The 24,352-nt window shown below is 36.9% G+C and overlaps 1 protein-coding gene and 1 pseudogene across 4 annotated transcripts in view; one reads left to right on the top strand and one right to left on the bottom strand.

Moving 5' to 3' along the window:
- CDH18 (cadherin 18) overlaps positions 1–24,352 on the bottom strand; it is a 706,139-nt gene that overhangs the window by 39,658 nt on the left and 642,129 nt on the right. For all 4 annotated transcript variants that reach the window (XM_066374093.1, XM_066374085.1, XM_066374101.1 and 1 more), the window contains one exon: positions 18,528–18,664. In XM_066374093.1, the coding sequence (XP_066230190.1) occupies positions 18,528–18,664 (137 nt within the window). The remainder of the gene's footprint in view (positions 1–18,527; positions 18,665–24,352) is intronic.
- Positions 5,126–8,046, top strand: LOC136399178 (S-phase kinase-associated protein 2-like; annotated as a pseudogene).

Below are 24,352 nucleotides of genomic sequence, written 5' to 3'. Positions count from 1 at the left end.
CCCATCATTAAGCTGTGCATGACTGCATTAGCAACTCCTCCAAGGAGTTTCTGGTAAAGTGATCATGATAATAGAATTGTATTAGGATAGAAACACTAGAACAAGGTAGGTTTTCAGTTTTTGTTTGCGGGAGTTAATTTTATTTTCAGAGAGGAATTGAGGATTATATATCAAACATAGAGAAATAAAGGCACAGAAAAGAGGAAAAATAATTGACAATAAAATGTCTCTGAGTGAGCACGAAGAGACAGGTTTCAGGCACACATAGAGAAGTTGTCATAAACATGGCATGGAGAATTTACTCGGCATAACCTGAGAAAAGCAGATTTGTGTGGAATAAAGCACGTAGTGCTAATTAGTGGGGATATGTGATAGCAGAAAACTGTGGAAACCCTTTTCTGATTTTTCTTATTGTAGAAGTCATTAGAGAAGCAAGGTTATTTGTTGCATGTAAGGAAATTGAAAGATGTATTAAAAAATTGAAGAGAGAGGAAAATTTTTAAATGAATATTAATAGTGTTGTATATAATCACTTCAGTTATTCAAGCTTTTTTCTTTGAATGTATATATATTTTTTCTAATTCTTCCAGAATTATATAATGAGATTGGCACATTGCAATTAGTAAGCCCTGAAATGTATCAACATATTATAAAAATTACAATAGAAAATAGAATGTAGTAGACATTGTAACTGTCTCAGCAAATTTCTCCCCATGTGTAGAACCCAAGAAGTTTGAATGTAACTGAAGGCAAGTGAAGATAAGTTATGGGCCTTGATGGTCTTGATACAATGCAGATAAATATATAATTTATGCCATAATAATAATCCAATTATAGGCATATTTCATATATTATATACATTTTTGAAAGACAGTAAATGGGAACTTAAAAAGTGACCTATTTGGAGCAACGCATTTAATGGTTATTCAAAGTGACAGTTTATCTCACCTTGGTTATGAATGAGCTTACACCAATTTAAGGTGGCATTCGTCTTGTTAATATGAGTTAACATAGTGTTTGTTGCTTGTTACTATAATACAGCAACACTAAAGCAAAGAATGAGATTTTAAAAAATGCAGAAAAGAAAATGTCACAGAGAAATGGAGATAGACCTGATCAAAGTAAGGCTAAATCTTAATTTGCATAAGAATTTTACAGGTACATAGGCCAATATATTTCTTTTATCTTAGAACAAATTGAACTAGTTTGGGACTTTTTTAGTAATCTGGCACATGAAAACAGGTAACTAATACACTGACACATACTAGTATAAACAAACATGTCAGAAAAGCATTTTATTTTATTACTTTTTAAAATTTTTTTATTTATTCATTTTAGAGAGGAGAGGGAGAGACAAAGAGAGAGAAAGAGAGAGAGAGAGAAAGGGGGGAGGAGCTGGAAGCATCAACTCCCATATGTGCCTTGACCAGGCAACCCCAGGGTTTCGAACTAGCGACCTCAGCATTTCCAGGTTGACACTTTATCCACTGCGCCACCACAGGTCAGGCTATTTTATTACTTTTGATCATGCTTAAGGCAATACTAATTTCTTTGTGTGCTAAGAAAAAAGTGACAATGAGCGTGCTCTGTCTCCTAAGGAAAACGACTAATATAAACAAATTTGTGGAAAAGAAATTTCATATAACAAAACTAGCACACTGACAATGCAAAATAATGTACAGAAGCGAAAGAGACTTAAAACCGCTTACTCTCAGTAATAGGGTGTGGTGCTGTTAAATAATAGTAATAGGGTTTGGTAGCTGCTAACAAAAATTAACCTTACTTTAAAAGGCAACAAGGAATGAGTTCATAAAAATCTAAATTTAATTTTCATCATCAGAAGTTAATAATAAGACTAAATTTGAAATTTGTGGATCCTAATATTTGAATATGTTTGCCTGAGAATTGGAATATACACACCAACACACTTACACAAAAGCAAGATTCAACAAATAAAGAAAAGGTGAAACAGAGCTGAGGCAAATGTTCATATCAATTTAACAACGTTAGCTGTTACTGTTGTTTTATTTGTGAGCTCTGGTGACAGCAGCATCTTTCAGACTCATCAGATGTATGAATAACACCATCCCTGGACTTTGGCTTCTTTGGTAGCACAAATGTCATACAAGCTATGAATAATACAGTCTTATTGTGGTGTATCGATCAAGTGGAATAAGTTCACATAGTCAGCACACAGAACATGAAGAAATAGGATATTTTAAGGAAATGGGAAATGTATAGCTTGGTGATCTTGAATTGTGTAGTAAGTGATAAATTTGTTGGCAATTAAGATAGCGCGATAAGGGGCATGGAATATTTGTGTATGTAACAAAATTTTCTTAACCAAGTTCTATGTTTCAGAAAAATTTCTAAATATTTGGGAATTCTAGGATTCACCAGAGATAAAATAGACCTGATTTCTAGACTTAAGATGATCACAATCTGGTAGAGATGGAAAATATCACAATATAATGTAATAGGTAATATTTAAGACTAATAAGTGCTAAGAGCAATATATAAGGCATGCATATAGTTAGAGGATATAAGGAAGGAGTAGTAAAATTTGCCTGAGAAGTTGAGAAACATTTTACAGGAGTTGTGAGATCTGAAATCGCCCTTCAAAGGGAAGAGATGCCTGTAGAGCAGACGGAATGAGAAGAGGGCACCGAGACACAAAGGTTACAGAAGTACTGAAACTGCAGGGTCTGTTTGAGGATCTGAGACTGAAATGGGACATACACTTTTCAGAACCTTAACCTAAGGAAAGAGAGGGCCAAGTCTTTTCATCAAAAGCCACAAAAGTCCTTTGTAGATTTTAGTTCTCAGGCATTCAGAACATGTCTGGTTGTGTGTATGCATGCCCACAAAATTATTAATACTAGAGTTATGATATAAGTCAAATTGTGACCAGAAATGTTACTTAGACTTAATTTATATTATTATCACAGATGTTCATAGTTCTTAAGCTTTAGCATGCATGAGAATCACCCACGAGGCTTGATAAAACCTGAATTTGGGTCACAACCAGTTTCTAAGGAGAAAGTGCCAGATATTTAGTGAAACATTAGTCTGTGTTTCTGTGAGAGTCTTTTGAATAAGATTTATATTTAAATTAATAGAACACTGAATAAAAGAGAATGCTCTTTATGGGGGGTCTGACCAAAGAAAATATATAGATAGCAAATAAGCATATGAAAAAATGCATGCAAATTAAACAAGATACCACTATATACTTTTTAGATTGGCTCCTATTGGAATCTCCTGTTGTCAACAAAAGTGACAATACCAAATGCTGGCAAAAATGTGGAGCAACTGAAACTCTCATTCATTGCTACTGGGAGTAAAAAATGAAACAGCCACTTTAGAAGACTCTCAGTTGCTTACAAATTACACCTACTCTTAAAATATGATGTTGCAAATGAACTGCTTGATACAGAGGAGTTTGAGACTTCTTTTCACACAAAAACCTGTACATGAGTGTTTATTGCAACTTTATTCATCATTGCTAAAACTTGGAAGCTAACAAGATAATCTTCAGTAGGTAAGTGAATAAAGTGTAGTAAAGACAGACAAGGAAATATTATTGAGTGCAAAAAGAATTGAGCTATGAAGCCATGAAAAGACCAGAGGAATTTTAAATGTAAGTAACTAAGTGAAAAGAAAGTTCTATTTGAAAAGGCTACGTACTGTATGTTTTCAACTATATAATTTTTTAGAAAAGGCAAAAGTATAGAAGCAATATACAGGATAGAGGTTGGGATGGAGAGAGATGAAGAGACAGAGCACTGAGAATATTAAGTGCAGTGAAAATACCCTGCATGGTACTCTAATGATGAATACATGTCATATACATTTGTCCAAACTCATAGAATACCAAGAGTTAAGACTAAGTTAAACTATAGGTTTTAGGTGATCATGATATGTCCAATTGGTTTATAAATTATAGTAAATGTATCTATCCTCTGGTGGGGGGTGTTGATAGTAGAGGATACTAAGCATACAATGGGGCAGAAGTATATGAAAAATCTCTGTACCTTCCTCTCAAATGTACTGTGAACCTAAAACTGTTCTAGCGTGCAATGCTTTTCACAAATTTTGTCTGAAAAAAAAAAAAGAATCAAATGTATTTCCAAAACAAAATATGCTAGAAAAGACTTTGATACCATGGCTGATGTTGAGGTTAAAACTTACAGACTTACAAACAATTGTACATGGAAGAGTCTCCAATAATATTTAACAAGCACTTAAACCAAGTGATTAGTACACGAATGTGCAGTTTTCTAAACACAGTCTTGCAATATGGCCATAAAGTCCTAACTAGTGCTCATTGCAATAGTTGTTTATGATTAGGATTAAATTACAGTTCAGTATTGCTTATTGAGGTGTCTCTAAGACGTTTTTATTACCGCCTATAAAATTCTGGATGTTACAATTTACTATGCTTTTTTACTTAGTAGATATGTACTAAATCATTTCCCATTTGAAGTAGTAGCAAATAGTAAAAAATAAAATATTTAGTAAAAATGGATATCTCCTGAGGCGCCGCGGAGATCAATCAGGGAGCCCTGGAGCGTAGGATAGGGGTGGAACGTTGCTAGAGTTGGCGTGGCGGGTCTCGCTGCTGGGGGCCGAAGCCTCCTGCCTTGGACCGCCGCGCACCAGAGCGAGAATCCAGGAAGCTGGCGAGTCTGCAATTAATGCACGCATTTAAAATCCTGGAATCGGGGCCCTGGCCGGTTGGCTCAGTGGTAGAGCGTCGGCCTGGCGTGCGCAAGTCCTGGGTTCGATTCCCGGCCAGGGCACACAGGAGAGGCGCCCATCTGCTTCTCCACCGCTCCCCCCCTCCTTCCTCTCTGTCTCTCTCTTCCCCTTCCGCAGCCGAGGCTCCATTGGAGCCAAGATGGCCCGGGCACTAGGGATGGCTCCTTGGCCTCTGCCTCAGGCGCTGGAGTGGCTCTGGTTGCAACAGAGCGACCCCCTGGTGGGCAGAGCGTCGCCCCCTGGTGGGCGTGCCGGGTGGATCCCGGTCGGACGCATGCGGGAGTCTGTCTGACTGTCTCTCCTCGTTTCCAACTTCAGAAAAAAATAAAAAAATAAAAAATAAATCCCGGAATCAGTGGATGCTATGCACCGAAAACACCTCCAGGATATTCTCGACCAGACTAGCAACGCTACTACCAGCTTCACTTGGGGATGGGATTCTAGCAAGACCTCTGAGCTGCTGACAGGTATGGGGGTCTCCGCGCTGGAGAGGAGGAGGTGGACAGTGAGAACATCCATCAGAAACTGCTCTCCAACCTGGGTCAGCCGCAGAGCCCCACACGGAAATGGCTGAAGAGCAAAGGCAATGACAAGGACTTTGTTATCATCAGCAGACCTAAGCTAAATCAGAAGAGTTTTCCAGGTGTTTCCTCGGACTCGCTTCCCGACGAGCTGCTCTTGGGCATCTTCTCCTGACTCTGCCTCCCGGAACTCCTGAGTCTCCAGCGTGTGTAAATGGTGGTATCACCTGGCGTTTGACGAGTCTCTGTCACAGGCCTTAGACCACACAGGTAAAAAACCTGCACCCGGATGCGACTGGGCAGCTGTTGTCTCGAGGAGTGGTTGCCTTCTCCTGCTATGATCATTTGTGGACCAACCATTAGTTAAACACGTCAGCCCGTTCCGTGTGCAGCACAAGGACCTGTTGAACTCAGTCATCGATGTGTCGACCTTCCAGGACATTATGTCTCTGTGCTCCAAGTTGCAGTATCTCAGCCTGGAAGGCCTACAGCTTTCAGATCCCATTGTCAACAATTTCTTGCAGAACTCAAATTTAGTGCAACTAAACCTTTCTGGGTGTTCTGGATTCTCCGAATCTACCCTGGAGACTTTGCTGAGTAGCTTTCCATGCTGGATAAGCTGAACCTCTCCTGGTGCTTCGACTTCACTGAAAAGCATGTGCAGGTGGCTGTCACCTATGTGTCAGAGACTGTCACCCAGCTGAATCTTAGCAGCTACTGGAAAAACCTGTAGAGATCAGATGTCTCTACCTTAATTGGAAGATGCCCCAATCTTGTCATCCTAGACTTATGTGATAGTAAAATGATAAATAATGACTACTTTCCAGAATTTTACCAACTCAACTACCTCCAACACCTGTCACTCAGTCGGTGCTATGATATAATACCTGAAACTTTACTTGAATTTGGAGAAATTCCCACACTAAAAACACTACAAGTTTTCAAAGACATGCCAGATGGTAACTTTCAGCTGCTACAGGAAGCCCTTCCTCATCTCCAGATTAACTGTTTTTATTTTACCACCATTGCCAGGCCTACCATTGGTGCTAAAAGCAACCCCGAGATATGGGGCATCAGATGCCAACTGACACTGCAGAAGCCCAGTTGTCTACGAAGTGATACATTGCAAGGTGCTATCTCCTTTCTTTTCTATGGATCAGGGAAAACAGTCAGGAATCCCAATTGCAGAAGCACTCACCTATTTTTATTTTTGGTTTTTCCTTCTGCAAGTATATTCGAGAAGCATCTGAGAGAAAAAACTAGGATGTGTTGCTTTTCTTTTATTATTTTTTTAAATGACTGTCAAAGCTTCTGTCGCCTCTAGGCCCCTAAGAGCCTAATCGTGGGCCTTATGAAGTTTCAGGAGAATGAGCCTGTAATTTCAAGGCCCCTTAAAAGTAAACTTGGATCTGTCTCTTCTGGATGCCTTTCTCAATAAATCTGTGTAGAAACAAGCTTAAAAATCGCCAGCCGGCAAATCTTTATCCTTGCTCTCTATGGTAACTGAACTGTCTTCTATTTAATTTTTCACTATTGCTTTATTATAAGACAATAGACTGGAAGAATGATAAGCTATTTGTATTGTGAGTTAAACAGAAGCAGTGTAGGACAGATGATTTGGGGCAGTCATTCTGGGGGCAGAAAAAGAAAAATAGACATTTCAATATTACCTTTAGATTTGCAATTAGATTCAGGAAAACAAATAGTCCTGGGTAAGTCATTCCAAAGCCTAAATAAAAGAATAGCCACACGGAAATGCAGGAGGGAGTTTTCTATGACAGGTTAATCTGAAGTATGTTCTGCATATTAATGAAGTATCCTTTAATTGACTGTGCTCCCAGAATATGAAAGTAGCCGAGGAGGTGATCATGGTCTTCTAACTTGATGAACAAATGATGTTAACATGGGTTCTTTAGCTTTTAAAATGCTTTGCTTTGTTTTATGATGGTGATAATGTTTCTGTTCTTGAAATATTGGTGGAGTCACTGAGCTGCAGTCGTTTGCATTTACTGCCGAGGTTCTTGAAGTTATTTTTATATTACTCTGAAATCAAGTCTTTTTAATTGTCCTTTTTATTTTTTAAGTGTCTCCCACAATCGCTGTTTTAAATTACCCATTTTATAAAGTTACTGGACCTAACATTCTCTATGAAGAACTGCATGTTCCTCTCAATCAGAAGTATACCCTAGAAGCAGGTGTGGGTCCCTCATTTCAGAGCTGAAAGCCCAACTTGCACCTGCAGAGGAGTTAACACCCAGCTGTTGAACTTTTTGACAGCATCAGGTGATTTTAGCTAGTGGCACATAGAAGCAAACAGATTAAATTCTACTTTAAAATCAAACAAACAAACACTAATTTTTTATTTAAATTGATGACCTCCCCATATGTTCACAATGGAACAGAAAAGCCAAACCCCATTATTTCTATTAACATTTTTTAATCAGATTTTTCAAATGTTAGAAACTATGGTGTGAAGTGCCCTTACCTGTCTAGGCCTAAGGAAGAACATTTTAAGGTAGTTATACCTGAAATGATTATGTTTTGATTTTGTAGTAATTAAAAAGTGGTAAATACTACTTGAAATCATTGTTTACAGATTAGTGACAAGGGCAGGGGATAGGTTCTGGGCAGACTCTGACTTCCAGATGCCCTCAAACACAGTACTTCCAAACTCAAGTCTAGCCAAAAGCTATTTTGCTAACATGTCAGAGTAATCTGTATTTTTGTATGTGATTTCTACTTTTATAGACTTGTTTTAAAATAAAACAAACTTTTATAATTTAAAAAATGGATATTTCCTTTGGTAATAACTGTAATAATATAATTTTTATGATATATATGAACACATGTATATTCATAAATTAGTTTCTACTTGAAACAAATATTATTTGGGCTGAGGTGAGATTTAGAGCAATCTAAAGTATGGTTTCTGGTCAACACACCTCTAGAGTTGGATTTGAAGATATTTCAAAATAAGTTTTTTTTGTTTCTGAAAAACACAATCATCCTCTTTAAGGATTCTCCCCTTCTATATTGTATACATGAACCCTGTTCCAGAAAACTGCATTATCTTTCCCAGATCTTTATGATGTCCTCATCACCTCTTTTTGGATATATTCATTCATTCATTATTTTAACTAATTTTTAATGAGTCCTTAGTATTTTGCAGTCATCAGATTGCAATTTTACACCTATTGTGATTATTTTCTTTTTTTTTTTTTTTTTTTTTTTTTTAATTTTTCTGAAGCTGGACACGGAGAGACAGTCAGACAGACTCCCGCATGCGCCCGACCGGGATCCACCCGGCACGCCCACCAGGGGCGACGCTCTGCCCACCAGGGGGCGATGCTCTGCCCATCCTGGGCGTCGCCATATTGCGACCAGAGACACTCTAGCGCCTGGGGCAGAGGCCAAGGAGCCATCCCCAGCGCCCGGGCCATCTTTGCTCCAATGGAGCCTCGGCTGCGGGAGGGGAAGAGAGAGACAGAGAGGAAAGCGCGGCGGAGGGGTGGAGAAGCAAATGGGTGCTTCTCCTATGTGCCCTGGCCGAGAATCGAACCCGGGTCCTCCGCACGCTAGGCCGACGCTCTACCGTTGAGCCAACCGTATTGTGATTATTTTAAAAATAAAAATTAGAGGAGACAAGATGGCCATGGAGTAGGCAGATGTTCCAACTCTTACATCCCAGAACCAAAGCAGATTACAACTTAATTTTGAGAAAGGTCATCTTGAAAGGCAAACTTTGGACTAAACTAAGAGGATTCTACAGCTAAGGACCAGCAAAGAATTCACACTGAGACTGGTAGGAAAGGTGGAGACGCGAAAAGGGTTGCCCCATTCCCGGAAGTGAACAGTGGCCCAGAGGGACTCTCACAGTGGGGAGAATTGTCCAGTGAGTTGTGGGTTGTGGATCCTCAGCCCCAGAACTGGAATCCCAGTCTAGAGCTCTGGAACCTGGAATGGGTGAACAGACTGTATTTGGCTGAAAAAAGGAGCCTAGATACTGTTTGAGAGAAGGAAAGAGAACTCTAGGACCCAGACTCCATATTAAAGGGCCGCATGGATAGCCTTACTCAAAGCCACCTGCCCCGGGCTTTGGAGCGGAGAGCACTGGGAGGACTGGAGTTGCCAGGGGAGAGTGTGGTCTCAGAGACACAGGGGGAGACACTTTGAGGGATGTAAACCCAGACCCTGGGCTAATCATGTTCCAAATCTAAAGTGAACATTTTTTATCAGAGCAGCAACACCAGCAAAGGGAAGAAATTACCCCGTCCACTGGAGGCTCTTCTGCTTCAGTAAAAACAAAGAGGCACTTAGAGGCAGGTAGCACGTTAGGGACACAGGTAATGAGTGCTGGGGTCTGAGCTATGCTGCTACTCCACGCTGCTGAGCCCTTGTTGGGGGAGAGGGGGCAGGCCGGCTGCAGCGGGGCACAGCTACAGGAGCTAAGGCAGTCCAAGTGAGTGTGTGCAGGCCCACCAACGAAGGCAGAAGCCACAGAGGCAGCTTCAGAGGTCCCCGCTAGCTTGCAATCATGCTTGCAGTGTGGGACCGTCCCTGGCAGTGGCTGAGACCCGGGTGACAGCAGAAGGGTGGAAGCAGCTGTACGTGCCCTTCCCCCCCCAAAGGCAGAGGCCACTATGGCTGCTGTGAAGGTCTGAGCATGGGTGAGCCCGCCCTTAGCAGTGGCTGGGGCCCGGGCAACCTAGGGTTGGTCAGTGCGGGTGCACGTAGACCCCCAAGGGGCAGCTAAAGCCACCACGGTTCCAGAAGCAGGACGGCACCGGCAGCGCCTGTTTGAGCACAAACACCCAAGGCAGCACCAGCGGTGGTGGGGGGAGAGCAGACAGACCACACACCAAGAGCACAGAGGCCACACTGACTGGTCCCCTGAGACCACACCCTTCTAAGTGCTGAAAATAAAAATAAAATAAAATAAAATAAAATAAAATAAATAAAAAGTCTGGATAGAAAGACATCTGAGGCAAAGGGGCAAACTACATGCAGTACCATACCTAATCACTGAATTATAGTACTGAGCCCAACAAGTAGCCAGCAATAAGAGGCAGCAGAAAGTAGATCTCAGGGAACTTGAACTTTCAAAGGAACTTTCCCCAGACCAAGAGTAGATAAAAGCTAGCTTCGTAGTGCAGCTAATATTTACAATGGCACCAGGGCCCAGCAAAGGCAGCCAAAAGAACTGGATCACCTGTAGCTCCAAAAATGTAGATAAGAGCCAGTCTTTGGCACTGACCCCCACCAATCTGGGCCAGGTTCTGACCAGGGAGGTCCAGGGCAGTCACAGCCAGAGGCCAGATATAGAGAGCATCAGTTCAGGACCTAACAACCCTTGTTAGAGTGGTAGCTTAAAGAAGGGCTCCTCACACCTGACCCAGCTAAGACATAAAAAACGCTGACAGAAATAGAAAAAAGAATAGTGATAGCAGATAAGCAATTCACAGAAGATTACAAACTATAGCTGATGCCAACCCAAGAAGACCTAGAAACAACACAACTGAAAATTGGAGGCAGACAATACCAACCCTAAACTCAGCTAGCTACACAAACAACACACCCAAAGGAAGAGTGTATACAGACAAAATGAGAAGACAAAGAAATGCAAACCAAATGAATCAGCAAGAGTAATCCCCAGAAAATTAACAGAGTTAGATGGAAATAACAAAACTTACTGAATGCAGAGTTTAAAATAATAATTGTTAGGATGCTCAAAGATCTTAGAGCAAGAATGGATGGACATAAGAAACACCTAAATAAAGAAATAACAAGTATCAAAAAGGACATTGAAATCATAAAAAAGAACCAGACAGAAATGACAAACACAATATCAGAAATGAAGACTACACTAGAAGCAATTAAAAGCAGTCTGGATGAAGGAGAGGATCGAATCAACAACTTAGAGGACAAGATAAGAGAAAGTACGGAAGCAGAAGAGCAAAAAGTCTAAGGAAACTCTAAGAGAGCTCTGTGACAACATGAAGAGAAAAATCCATATAATAGGGGTTTCTGAAGAGAAGAGAAAGAATAAGGGTTAGAGAACCTGTTTGAAGAAATTATAGCTGAAAATTTCTACAAATATTTAGAAAAGAGTCACACAGATTTAAGAAGCAGAGAGAATTCCATTAAAAAAGAACCCAAGATCCTGACCAGGCAGTGATGCAGTGGATAGAGTGTGGTACTGGGATGTGGAGGACCCAGGTTCGAGACCCTGAGGTTGCCAGCTTGAGTGCAGGCTCATCTGATTTGAGCAAGGCTCACCAGTTTGAGCCCAAGGTCACTGGCTTGATCAGGGGGTCACTGGATCTGCTGTAGCCCCCCCCCCGGTCAAGGCACATATGAGAAAGCAATCAATGAACAACTAAGGAACCACAGTGAAGAATTGATGTTTCTCATCTTTCTCCCCTCCTGTCTATCTGTCCCTCTTTCTGACTCTCTCTGTCCCTGCCACAAAAAAAAGAATCCAAGAGACAACACCAAGACAGATCATAATCAAAATACCAAAGTTAAGAGATAAAGAAAGAATACCAAGAGCTGCAAGAAGAAAACAGGCAATCACCTACAAAGGAGCCCCCATAAGGATGACATCCGACTTCTCAACAAAAACACTTGAGGCCAGAAGGGAGTGGCAAAAAATATTCAAAGTAATGCAGAATAAGAACCTACAACCAGACTTCTTCATCCAGCAAGGCTATCGTTCAAGATCAAAGGAAAAATAAAAAGCTTCACAGACAAAAAAAAAAAAGAAAGAAATTTAAGGAATTCATCACAACCAAATCAATGCTGCAAGAAATGTTAAGGGGCCAGCTGCAGACAGAACAAAGGCTGGGGGGAATCTAGTAAAAGAAGAATGTAGATTTAAAGAAAAAAAAAATGGCAAGGAACAACTACATATCAATAATAACCTTAAATGTAAATGGATTAAATGCTTCAATCAAAAGATATAGAGTAGCTGAATGGATGAGAAAACAGGACCCGTACATATGCTGTCTACAAGAAACCCACCTCAAACCAAAAAATACATATAGACTGAAAGTAAAAGGATGAAAAAATTATTTCATGCAAATGGAAATAAAAAAAAAGCTGGGTTAGCAATATTTATATCTGACAAAATAGACTTTAAAACAAAGACTATAGTAAGGGATAAAGAAGGTCACTATATAAAGATAAGGGGAACAATTCAACAGGAAAAGATAAATATCTTTGCACCTAATAGAGGAGCACCTAAATATATAAAGCAGACTTTGATGGACATAAAAGATGAGGTCAACAGCAATACTCTAATAGTAGGGGATTTCAATACCCCACTAACATCAATGGATAGATCCTCAAGAAAAAAAAATTAACAAAGAAACAACAGAATTAAGGGACACATTAAATCAACTGGATTTAATAGTTATCTTCAGAACATTTCACCCTAAAGCAGCAGAATATACATTCTTTCAGCTCATGGTACATTGTCTAGGATAGACCACATATTAGGGCATAAAATGAGTCTGAACAAATTTAAGAATATTGAAATCATATCAAGCACCTTCTCTGACCACAATGGCATGAAAATAGAAATCAACTACAATAGAAAAACTAAAAAACACTCAAACACTTGGAAACTAAACAGCATGTTATTAAATAACAAATGGGTCAACAATGAGATCAAAAAAGAAATCAAAGTTTCCTTGAAACAAATCAAAATGAACATACAACAACTCAAAATCTATGGGACACAGCAAAAGCAGTCCTGAGAGGGAAGTTCATAGAATTACAGGCATACCTTAAGAAGCTAGAAAAAATTCAAATAAACAACTTAATCCTTCAAAGAACAAATGAGAAAATGAACAGCAAGTAAAGCCCAGAGGAAGTAGAAGGAAGGAAATAATAAAGATCAGGGAGGAAATAAATGACATATAAACTAAAAAAAACAATACAAAGGATCAATGAAATCAAGAGCTGGTTCTTTGAAAAGGTAAACAAGATCAATGAACCCTTAGCCAGACTCACCAAGAAAAAAAATAAAGGACTCAAATAAATAAAATTAAAAAAGAGAGTGGAGAAGTAACAACTGACAGAGCAAAAATATAAAGGATTGTAAGAAAATACTATGAATAACTTTATGTCAAAAAATTAGACAGCCTAGGTAAAATGGAAAAATTCTTTAAAAAATACAATCTTTCAAAAATTAATCTCATAGAATCAGAAAACATAAATAGACCAATTTCAACAAATGAGATCAAAATAGTTATTAAAAAACACCCAACAAACAAAAGTCCTGGGCCTGATGGCTTCACAGGCTAATTCTAATAATCATTCAAAGAAGAACTAATTCCTATCCTTCTCAACCTATTTCAAAAAATTCAAGAGGAGGGAAAACTTCCATGCTCCTTTTATGAGGCAAGCATAATTCTGATTCCAAAACCAGGCAAAGACAGCACAAAGAAAGAAAATTTTAGGCCAATATTGCTGATGAATTTAGATTCTAAAATTCTCAACAAAATATTAACAAATCAAATATAGCAGTAAATAAAAACAATCATATATCATGATCAAGTGGGATTTATTCTGGGGAGGCAAGGCTAGTACAACATTTGCAAGTCAATCAATGTGATTCATCACATAATCAAAAGGAAGGAGAAAAACCACATGATAATATCAATAGGTGCAGAAAAAGCATTTGATAAAATCTACCACCCATTTATGATCAAAACTCTCAGCAAAGTGGGAATACAAGGAACATACCTCAACATGATAAAAACCATCTATGAGAAACCCACAGCACACATCATACTCAATGGGCAAAAATTAAAAGCAATCCCCTTAAGATCAGGAACAAGGCAGAGGTGCCCTCTTTCACCAATCTTATTCAACATAGTTCTAGAAGTCCTAGCCACAGCAATCATACAAGAAGAAAAAATAAAAGGCATCTAAATTGGAAAAGAAAAAGTAAATCTATCATTATTTTCTGATGATATGATACTCTATATAGAAAACCCTAAAGTCACAGTCAAAAAACTACTGAACTTGACAAATCAATTCAGCAAGGTGGCAGGATACAAAATTAATACTCAGGAAACAGAGGTATTTTTATACACCAACAATGATGTCTGAAAAAGAAATTAATAAAACAATCTTCTTCACTATTGCAACAAAAAAAAAAATAAAGTACCTAAGAGTAAATTTAAGCAAGGAGGTAAAAGATTTGTACTTGGAATAATATAAAACATTGATAAAAGAAATCAAGGAAGAGACAAACAAGTGGAAGTATATACCATGTTCATGGTTAAGAAGAATAAACATCATTAAAATGTCTATATTACCCAAAGCAATTTATACATTCAATGCAATTCCTATTAAAATACCGAGGACATACTTCAAAGATATAGAACAAATATTCCAAAAATTCATATGGAATCAATAAAAAACACAAATTTCCTCAGCAATCTTGAAAAAGAAGAATAAAGTGGCTGATATCACACTTCTGGACGTCAAGTTAAACTATAAGGCCATTGTACTCAAAACAGCCTGGTACTGGCATAAGAACAGGCATATAGATCAATGGAACAGAACAGAGAACCCAGAAATAAATCTGCACCTTTATGAACAATTAATATTTGACAAAGGTAATAGCATACAATGGAGTAAAGAGAGCCTTTTTAACAAATGGTGCTGGGAAAATTGGACAGCTACCTGCAAAAAAATGAAACTAGACCACCACCTTACACCATTCACAAAAATAACTCAAAATGGATAAAAGACTTAAATGTAAGTTGTGAAATAAGCATCCTAGAGGAAAACATAGGCAATAAGCTCTTTGACATCTCTCGCAGCAATATATTTGCTGATTTATGTTCATGGGCAAGGGAAATAAAGGACAGAATAAACAAATGGGACTATATCAAACTAAAAAGTTTTGCACAGCTAAAGACAATATAAACAAAATAAAAAGACAAACTACACAATGGGAAAACATATTCAACAATCCATGTGATAAGGAGTTAATAATCAAATTTATAAAGAACTTATAAAACTCAACAACAGAAAAATAAACAATCCAATCATAAAAATGGGCAAAAGAAATGAATAGACACTTCTCCAAAGAGGACATACAAATGGCCAATAGGCAGATGAAAACATGTTCAATATCATCACTAATCATTAGAGAAATGCAAATAAAAACCACAATGAGCTATCACCTCAGAAAGGCCCTCATTAACAAAACAACACATAATAAGTGCTGTGAGGATGTAGAGAAAAGGAAAGCTTTCTGCGTTGCTGATGGGATGCAGACTGGTGCAGCCACTGTGGAAAACAGTATGGGCATTCCTTAAAAAATTAAAAATGGATCAGCCATCCTACTTTTAGAAATATATCCCAAGAACAACACATTAATGATTCAAAAGGAGAAATGCACCCCCATGTTTATGGCAGCATTGTTCACAATAGCCAAGATCTGAAAATAGCCCAAGTGTCTGTCAGTGGACAAGTGGATTAAAAAACAATGGTACATATACACAGTGGAATACTATGGGGCCATGAGAAAGAAGGAAATCTTCCCTTTTGCGACAACATGGATGGACCTGGAAACTATTATGTTAAGTAAAATAAACCAAGAAGAGAAAGAAAAATACCATATGACTTCACTCATTTGTGGAATCCAATGAACAATATGAACTGAGAAACGAAACAGAGACAGAGGTGGGATCAAAAGGACCACTGGAAAAGCAGACAGAGTGAAAGGGGAAGATAGGATGGGATGAGAGTAGAAACGCAAAACCGAGGGGAAGGCACTGTGGGGAGAAGGGTAAGTGGGATGTGTTGGGGAACAAGGGGAAGGGAGTGAGGTATTCTGGGGGACACAGAATCTATGTACATCCAATAAATTAAAATAAAATTAAAAAAACTTCTTTCCACTTCCCATAAATTTGAAAGAAATAATAAAAAATACTTAGCTCCTTAAAAAAATAAAATAAAAAATAAAAATTTACCAGAATGATCACCAATGAACCCATTTATGTATTCTTTATAACATTTAAAAGTAATTAATGATTGTTTATTTTCGAAGAGAAAATTATGTTGAAAAAAATCTAGATGGAAGCCTCTCAAGCTAAATTTGCAGACACAAAAACATAAAAGCTAGAATAGAAAAAACTAACATATTGTAATTATTGATTTGTTTCAAAGGACTTTATAACAATATATAAACTTTAATGAGCTATCATCTATACCCATTAGAAAGTTCATAAAAAAAAGTATATAATAAATATTGGTAACCAAGTCACCAAATAGAAAAATTGAACTCTTATACTACTGTTGGGAATATAAAATGTGGCCACTTTGGAAAACAGACTGGCAGTTGAGTTCATCAAATGATTAAATATAATTGTATATTTCATCCCTAGATATATTATACCCAAAGGAATTTAAGACTAGTTTATCTCAAAGCTATCACATTAAAGTCAACATTATTCATATTAGGCAAAAAGGGGAAACAATCCAAATATCTACCAAGCAATAAATAGATTAATAAAAAATGGTATATCTATAAAAATTTTTTTTAGAAATAAATATAAATTAATGACACATGTTACAATGTGGATGAACTTGGAAAACATTATGCAAAGTGAAATAAGGTAGTCACAAAAGACCAGACATTATGTGATTCTTTTATATAAAATGCCAATAGGTAAATAGGTAAATCTATTGCTATAGACTGAATATTTATATCTGCTCAAAATTTATATGTTAAACTTTACCTCCATTGAATGGCAATAGAAAGCGGGACTTTGGGAAGTGAATAAGTATTAAGGGTGGAAGCTTCCTGAATGAGATTAGTGCTTTAATAGTAGAGACCAGAAACTTCTTTGTCTTTCTGCCCTGTGAGGACATCACTAGAAGGCAGCTATGGATGAAACAGGAAGTAGGCCTTCACCAGACAATGAACATGCCAGCATCTTGTTCATAGCCTCCCCGGCCTCCAGAACTGTGAAAAATAAGTTTTTGTCACTTAAAGCACCCAGCTTATGATATTTTTTTATAATAGCTTGAACAGACAAGAACCTCTAGAGCACTGATTTTCAACTTGTTTGCCACAAGAATTTTTAAAATGCACTATATCTATTTAGTCAGGGGCATTGACCTCTTTTCCCTTAGACTGTCAAATAAAAAAAATGACAACAGCCAACACAATAGCCATCAGTGTGAATGAATCAAATTTATAGCTATTTTTCATATTCAATCAGCAAAGAATATAATATATTGTTTGGTTTGTGACAGGATTTTAGTTATGGGTTTATAAAAAAAAAAGATTGAGAATTGCTGATCTACAGAAGAAACAAAACCTAGATTAGTGGCTGCCTAGGATGGGCGGATGGAGGGGCATATCCTCTGAGGATGAAAGAAAAAATAGAAGCATAATTTCATGTCTCATAGCACCATTTTCTAAGATGACATATTTCTAATTTCTAATATAGGTATAGTTAGTTCTACCATGAATACATAGAAATGTTTTCTAAATGCATATGTAATTCCTGCAAACACTTACAGACTTTGTGTCATCTAGAGTTGGTTTATCACCTAATATGTAAAGAAAATTTATTATTATGATGAAGATTCATTTTCTTAGTTTTATTCTAATTTCATTTGGACATAGTCATTTCTAATTTTTAAACTCACATATAATTATTGATTTTTACGCTTAATTTACTTCTGAACTTAAGTGTTAACCACAGTGCATTATTCTGGATGGAAAGGAACAAGAGTCCTCCTCAGCTATCTCTCACATACTCTCTCAAAGAGGGGCCAGACCTGCCTGTTGACATATCAAGAACTACTCTTTTACTGTAAGTTTTCTAAAGGTTGTTATACTGATGAAATTACTCAATAACAATGATGCATTTTCATTTGTTTTTCTTCTAAACTAATGTATGTGAAGTACCATTCTTCTAGCCCATTGATGATTTAAGTAAGAAATAAGCATATGGCAAAGGAATTGTCACAATTAGAACGAAACACTGACTAAATGTCCTTGGTGCCAATTTTCACCATTAAGCCAGGATTATAATAAAAGAAAATGTATATGATTTATTCACTATATCTAATGATGAGCAAAATTGTGCCTAATACATTCTATACATTGAAATAAAAATATAAGAGAGCTGCTTATGAACAAAAACTCAGTATAAATCTTCATGTACAAGTGACATCTTTTCCTCTGATTCATAAAGTCAAGTTATTTACCATTTTCTGAAGCAGCAACTGTGATGTTGTACCATGGAGTTTCTTCTCTATCAAGAACCTTTGTAGTCTTAATAGATCCAGTATAGGCATCAATATTGAAAAATCTGTCATCTTCAGCATTGTAGTCAATGAAGTATCTAGATAAGAAAATAAATTATAAATACTTTTTTTGATGTGATCTTATAATAAAATATATAAAGCTGAACCAAGGAAGGTTATTAAATTTATTCAAATATTTAAATGTATATATTTAATTTCTATATTTGGCTCTTAATATTTGACTGGCAACATTATATTTGCATAGAACTGACATAAATTTTTTTTATCTCAGCTTGTCCTTAATGCTATGTTTAGTTTAATTACTAATTTAAAAATTCCATGAATAGAATAGTAGACAGTAGAGACACCACTTCCTAATAAGGAAGAGATAATAAAAACCCACCAACTCTGGGAAGACTATAGTACATTAGAAGAAAATATTAAATGCATAATAAAATTTCTCATTGCTACATGTACAAATATTTTAGGATAAGAGATGTCAGGTTAATTTATATTAGGGTTTCATTATAGTTGATATCTGATGGATAAATATAAAATAAAAACCAAAATATTTTAATTAATTACCATTGCATGCTCATCACCTAGCACCCTTTTTAGTCAAAGAATGAGAAATGACATAAATGGAAGGTACAAAAGCTTCCTCTCCAATTCACATAATTGGGCAGGGCTCTCACGTTAGGAGTGGCCTCCAGCGTACATTGGCAATCGAATGACTTAAAAGCAATGATGTGTTACACCATACTTGTGTCTAGGTTACATGAGACCTTTTATGCTCCTCCGCTGCCATGAGCGGTATATGCCAGAGCAAGTCCACAGTCCCAGAAGGAAGATGAGAGGCACATGGGCACAGGTGTCTCAGTTCAGGAGACCACCCTGAGGTAGAGCTACCTAACAAATGAGCAGGTGCATGACTGAATGCACTGGAGATAAACAGTCTGCAAAAACAAAAGCCAGCCTATTATAGTAGATCCTCAAGTAGCTCACAGATGCATATGCTTCGAATATAAATTACTTTTTTCTTTGCGTTTGAGTTTTGGGGTTTTACATTATTCAGCAATAGTTAATTAACATAGATGTGAATAAATAATAGAGTAAACAATCATATGTTCTAGAAATGTTACAAGCCATTTCTAGAACTATTTAAAGAGAGAACATGTATGTTTCTTTTCTCCTTATAATTCTAATACTACTTCCCTTTTCATTAGTATCAGCCTAAGTTACATTTTACCCAGACCTGAAGGTAAAAGTAAAAAAAATATGTGGAAGTTTCCAGGAAAAGAATGTTTGAATATAGAAAACCGAAGCACAAAGATCCAACTTAAAGAAAAAGCTTGACTTGCTTTAAAACAAATGTACAATATGTTTCAATGTAGTCAGCAGAATGAATGAGGTTGATGGACAGGCAGTAACAAGAAATCCCTGTGGCACATGGTAAGAAGTTTTTACTTTTTTTAAAAGAACAATGGAAAAATTTTTAAACAAAAAAAATAATAATGTATTTATGTTCTGGAAAAATTATAGTGACTACTTTAAAGCTTGGATTGAAGAAATGTACAAAACTTTTAGAAAAGAAAGTATGCCATTTTGGACAAATCTGGGGTAAAAAGAAAATGGAAGCAAGTGTATGAAATAATGCTAAATATCAGATACAACCAATAAAACTTTGTTGAAGTGCTACTAATAAAGGGTAGAAATTAAAAATAACACAGTTTGCATGTGTTATGCGTGTGTGTTTGGTCTACCATGTAATTGATTAGACCATTTACTGAGCCGGATAAAGAGGCAAGGGGAAAATAACTCTTTGGGTGAGAAATCAATCATTTTGACACATTTTGCTCTAGATGTCAGTTAGATAAGCATGAGTAATAAAAAGTAGGGAATTAGATGTGGGTGTAGAGTTCCAGTGTGCTTTCTGAACAGGAAATATAAACTTGAGATATTATATATTAGCCTAACTAAGGATATGGGAACAGTATAGTCTCATTTGGGAGAGACTTGTAAGAAGAAAGGAAGAGAGAGGTTTGAGTACTACAGTATCCAACCCTTTTCGTCTAAAGCAGCCCAGCATCTATATAAAAAAGTACTAGAAGGAGCGAAACAGCCCAAAGAAGGAGGGAGTCTGGGAGAGTGAGGAGGTAGAGAAGCGGAGAAAGAAGTGGTGTACTCGGGAAGCAATGATGAGTTTTGTTTAGTGAGGCTGGTAAAGATTGATTGGATTTGGCAGGATGGACATGATTGGTTAACTTGAGAAGTTTCAATGAAATATGAAAGGACGTGAGTTTTATTACAGGGGATTCAAGAGTAGTATTTTGAATGTGTATATATGAAACCCATGAGTCATGATACTTTGTCGGAAATTATTACCAGAAATAAAGATCAGAAAAATGTTGCCTTATGTCTTCAGAGAAGTGAGTTCAACAAATTAATTCTTCTCTCTTAAAAGAAATATTCAGCACTGTCTTTCTTTAAGGAAATGATCATTTTGAAAGAGTGAAATATCTAAAAAGTTGAATAGGATTGGGTTCCAGAGCACAAAGAAAAGTACTTCCATTTAAAGTAACAGAGGCACTTCTATTTCAGCATAAATAATGTATTGAAGATGTAATTGTAAGGATGGCAATATCACAAAATTCATCTTAGTTTCTGGAATAGAGTATAATTATTGTACAAACCCATACAAGTGTTAACAAGATAGGAAGAGCATATCGCTAAGGAAGAAACCTTATAACAACCAAATACACACACTGAAACATGGTAGAAAGTATTAATATTAGCATGCAGATTGAGACCGTAGAGCATCCCACTAAAATCTAAGAGCTCATTTAGTAAAACTAGCACTTAAAAAAGGACAGAATGATATCACTTTTAACTGTGTGATCAAAACAAGAAATTGACTGTTGTACATTGATTGTTCCAATAATAACTACATGTTAATTGAAGGAAGTTCAACATGAAAAAAACAATATAAACAAGCAGTATAAGGCAAATTTGTTTCATAGAAGAGACATCAGATTCAGGCACTATAGAATAGTTTGAAAGCAATATGTCATTGGGCTTTCCAAAACATTCGGCCATGGCACACTGAAACTAATTTACTTTCTTTGACAGGAGGTCATATTACAAAAGCAAACAAAAAAACAAACACAAATTCCAATATCTGTAACCCAGAGGCTCAATGCTAAACTGATGAGGATTAAACTGCTTAGGAGAAGAGAGAAGTCTTGTTGAATGAAAAGGATATTATCCTCTAAAATGTAATCAGTTAGCAATCTGCTTATTATACAGGGATGGGCAAAATAGGTTAATAATAATAAATAATAATACAGAATAAACTATGTTTCGTTTACTCACAACTGTAAACCTAATTTTGCCCACCCCTTAGTTATCTAAAGTTAGTTACTATTAACCTGTCTTCAAGAAACCTTCTATTTGAGGGTACTCAGTGGTCCCCAAACTTTTTTGGGCCACAGACCGATTTAATGTCAGAAAATATTTTCACGAACCAGTCTTTACGGTGGGATGGATAAATGCACAAAATAAAATTATGCGACCGGGGTAAAAACTGTGGTATTTTTATTTTTATTTATTTTTTATTTATTTTTTTAATAAATTTTTATTAATGATAATGGGATGACAATAAATCAGGGTACATATATTCAAAGAAAACAATGTCTGGGTTATTTTGTCATTAAATTATGTTGCATAGCCCTCGCCCAAAGTCAGATTGTCCTCCGCCTCCCTCTATCTAGTTCTCTGTGCCCCTCCCCCTCCCCCTAACTCTCTCCCTCCCTCCCTCCCATGTCCTTTCTCCCCCCACCCCTGGTAACCACCACACTCTTGTCCATGTCTCTTAGTCTCGTTTTTATGTTCCACCAATGTATGGAATCATGTAGTTCTTGTTTTTTTCTGATTTACTTATTTCACTCCGTATAATGTTATCAAGATCCCACCATTTTGCTGTAAATGATCTGATGTCATCATTTCTTATGGTTAAGTAGTATTCCATAGTGTATATGTGCCACATCTTTATCCAGTCTTCTATTGAAGGGCTTTTTGGTTGTTTCCATGTCTTGGCCACTGTGAACAGTGCTGCAATGAACATGGGGCTACATGTGTCTTTACGTATCAATGTTTCTGAGGTTTTGGGGTATATACCCAGTAGAGGGATTGCTGGGTCATAAGGTAGTTCTATTTGCAGTTTTTTGAGGAACCACCATACTTTCCTCCATAATGGTTGTACTACTTTACAGTCCCACCAACAGTGGATGAGAGTTCCCTTTTCTCCACAGCCTCTCCAACATTTGCTATTACCTGTCTTGTTGATAATAGCTAATCTAACAGGGGTGAGGTGGTATCTCATTGTAGTTTGGATTTGCATTTCTCTAATAACTAATGAAGCTGAGCATCTTTTCATATATCTGTTGGCCATTTGTATTTCTTCCTGGGAGAAGTGTCTGTTCATGTCCTCTTCCCATTTTTTTTATTGGATTGTTTGTTTGTTTGTTGTTGAGTTTTATGAGTTCTTTGTAAATTTTGGATATTAGGCCCTTATCTGAGCTGTTGTTTGAAAATATCATTTCCCATTTAGTTGGCTGTCTGTTTATTTTGATATCAGTTTCTCTTGCTGAGCAAAAACTTTTTATTCTGATGTAGTCCCATTCATTTATCTTTGCCTTCACTTCTCTTGCCATTGGAGTCAAGTTCATAAAATGTTCTTTAAAACCCAGGTCCATGATTTTAGTACCTATGTCTTCTTCTATGTACTTTATTGTTTCAGGTCTTATATTTAGGTCTTTGATCCATTTTGAATTAATTTTAGTACACGGGGACAGGCTGTAGTCGAGTTTCATTCTTTTGCATGTGGCTTTCCAGTTTTCCCAACACCATTTGTTGAAGAGGCTTTCTTTTCTCCATTGTGTGTTGTTGGCCCCTTTATCAAAGATTATTTGACCATATATATGTGGTTTTATTTCTGGGCTTTCTGTTCTGTTCCATTGGTCTGAGTGTCTATTTTTCTGCCAATACCATGCTGTTTTGATTATCGTGGCCCTATAATATAGTTTAAAGTCAGGTATTGTAATGCCCCCAGCTTCATTCTTTTTCCTTAGGATTGTTTTGGCTATTCGGAGTTTTTTATAGTTCCATATAAATCTGATGATTTTTTGTTCCATTTCTTTAAAAAATCTCATAGGAATTTTGATGGGAATTGCATTAAATTTATATATTGCTTTGGGTAATATGGCCATTTTAATTATATTTATTCTTCCTATCCAAGAACAAGGAATATTTTTCCATCTCATTGTGTCTTTTTCTATTTCTCTTAATAATGCCTTGTAGTTTTCATTATATAGGTCCTTTACATTCTTTGTTAGGTTTATTCCTAGGTATTTTATTTTTTGTGTTGCAATCGTGAAGGGGATTATTTTTTTGAGTTCGTTTTCTAATATTTCATTGTTGGCATATAGAATGGCTATGGATTTTTGTATGTTAATTTTGTATCCTGCAACCTTACTGTATTGGTTTATTGTTTCTAATAATCTTTTTGTGGAGTCCTTCGGGTTTTCGATGTATAGGATCATATCATCAGCAAAAAGTGATACCTTTACTTCTTCTTTTCCGATATGGTTGCCTTTTATTTCTTTGTCTTGTCTGATTGCTCTGGCCAGAACTTCTAGCACCACGTTAAATAAGAGTGGAGAGAGTGGACAACCCTGTCTTGTTCCTGATTTAAGGTAGAAAGTCCTCAGTTTTATGCCGTTTAATAA

The sequence above is a fragment of the Saccopteryx leptura genome, chromosome 1 (genome assembly GCF_036850995.1).
Source record: "Saccopteryx leptura isolate mSacLep1 chromosome 1, mSacLep1_pri_phased_curated, whole genome shotgun sequence".
Taxonomy (NCBI): Eukaryota; Metazoa; Chordata; class Mammalia; order Chiroptera; family Emballonuridae; genus Saccopteryx; species Saccopteryx leptura.
This window is presented reverse-complemented; position numbering and strand designations above follow the sequence as displayed.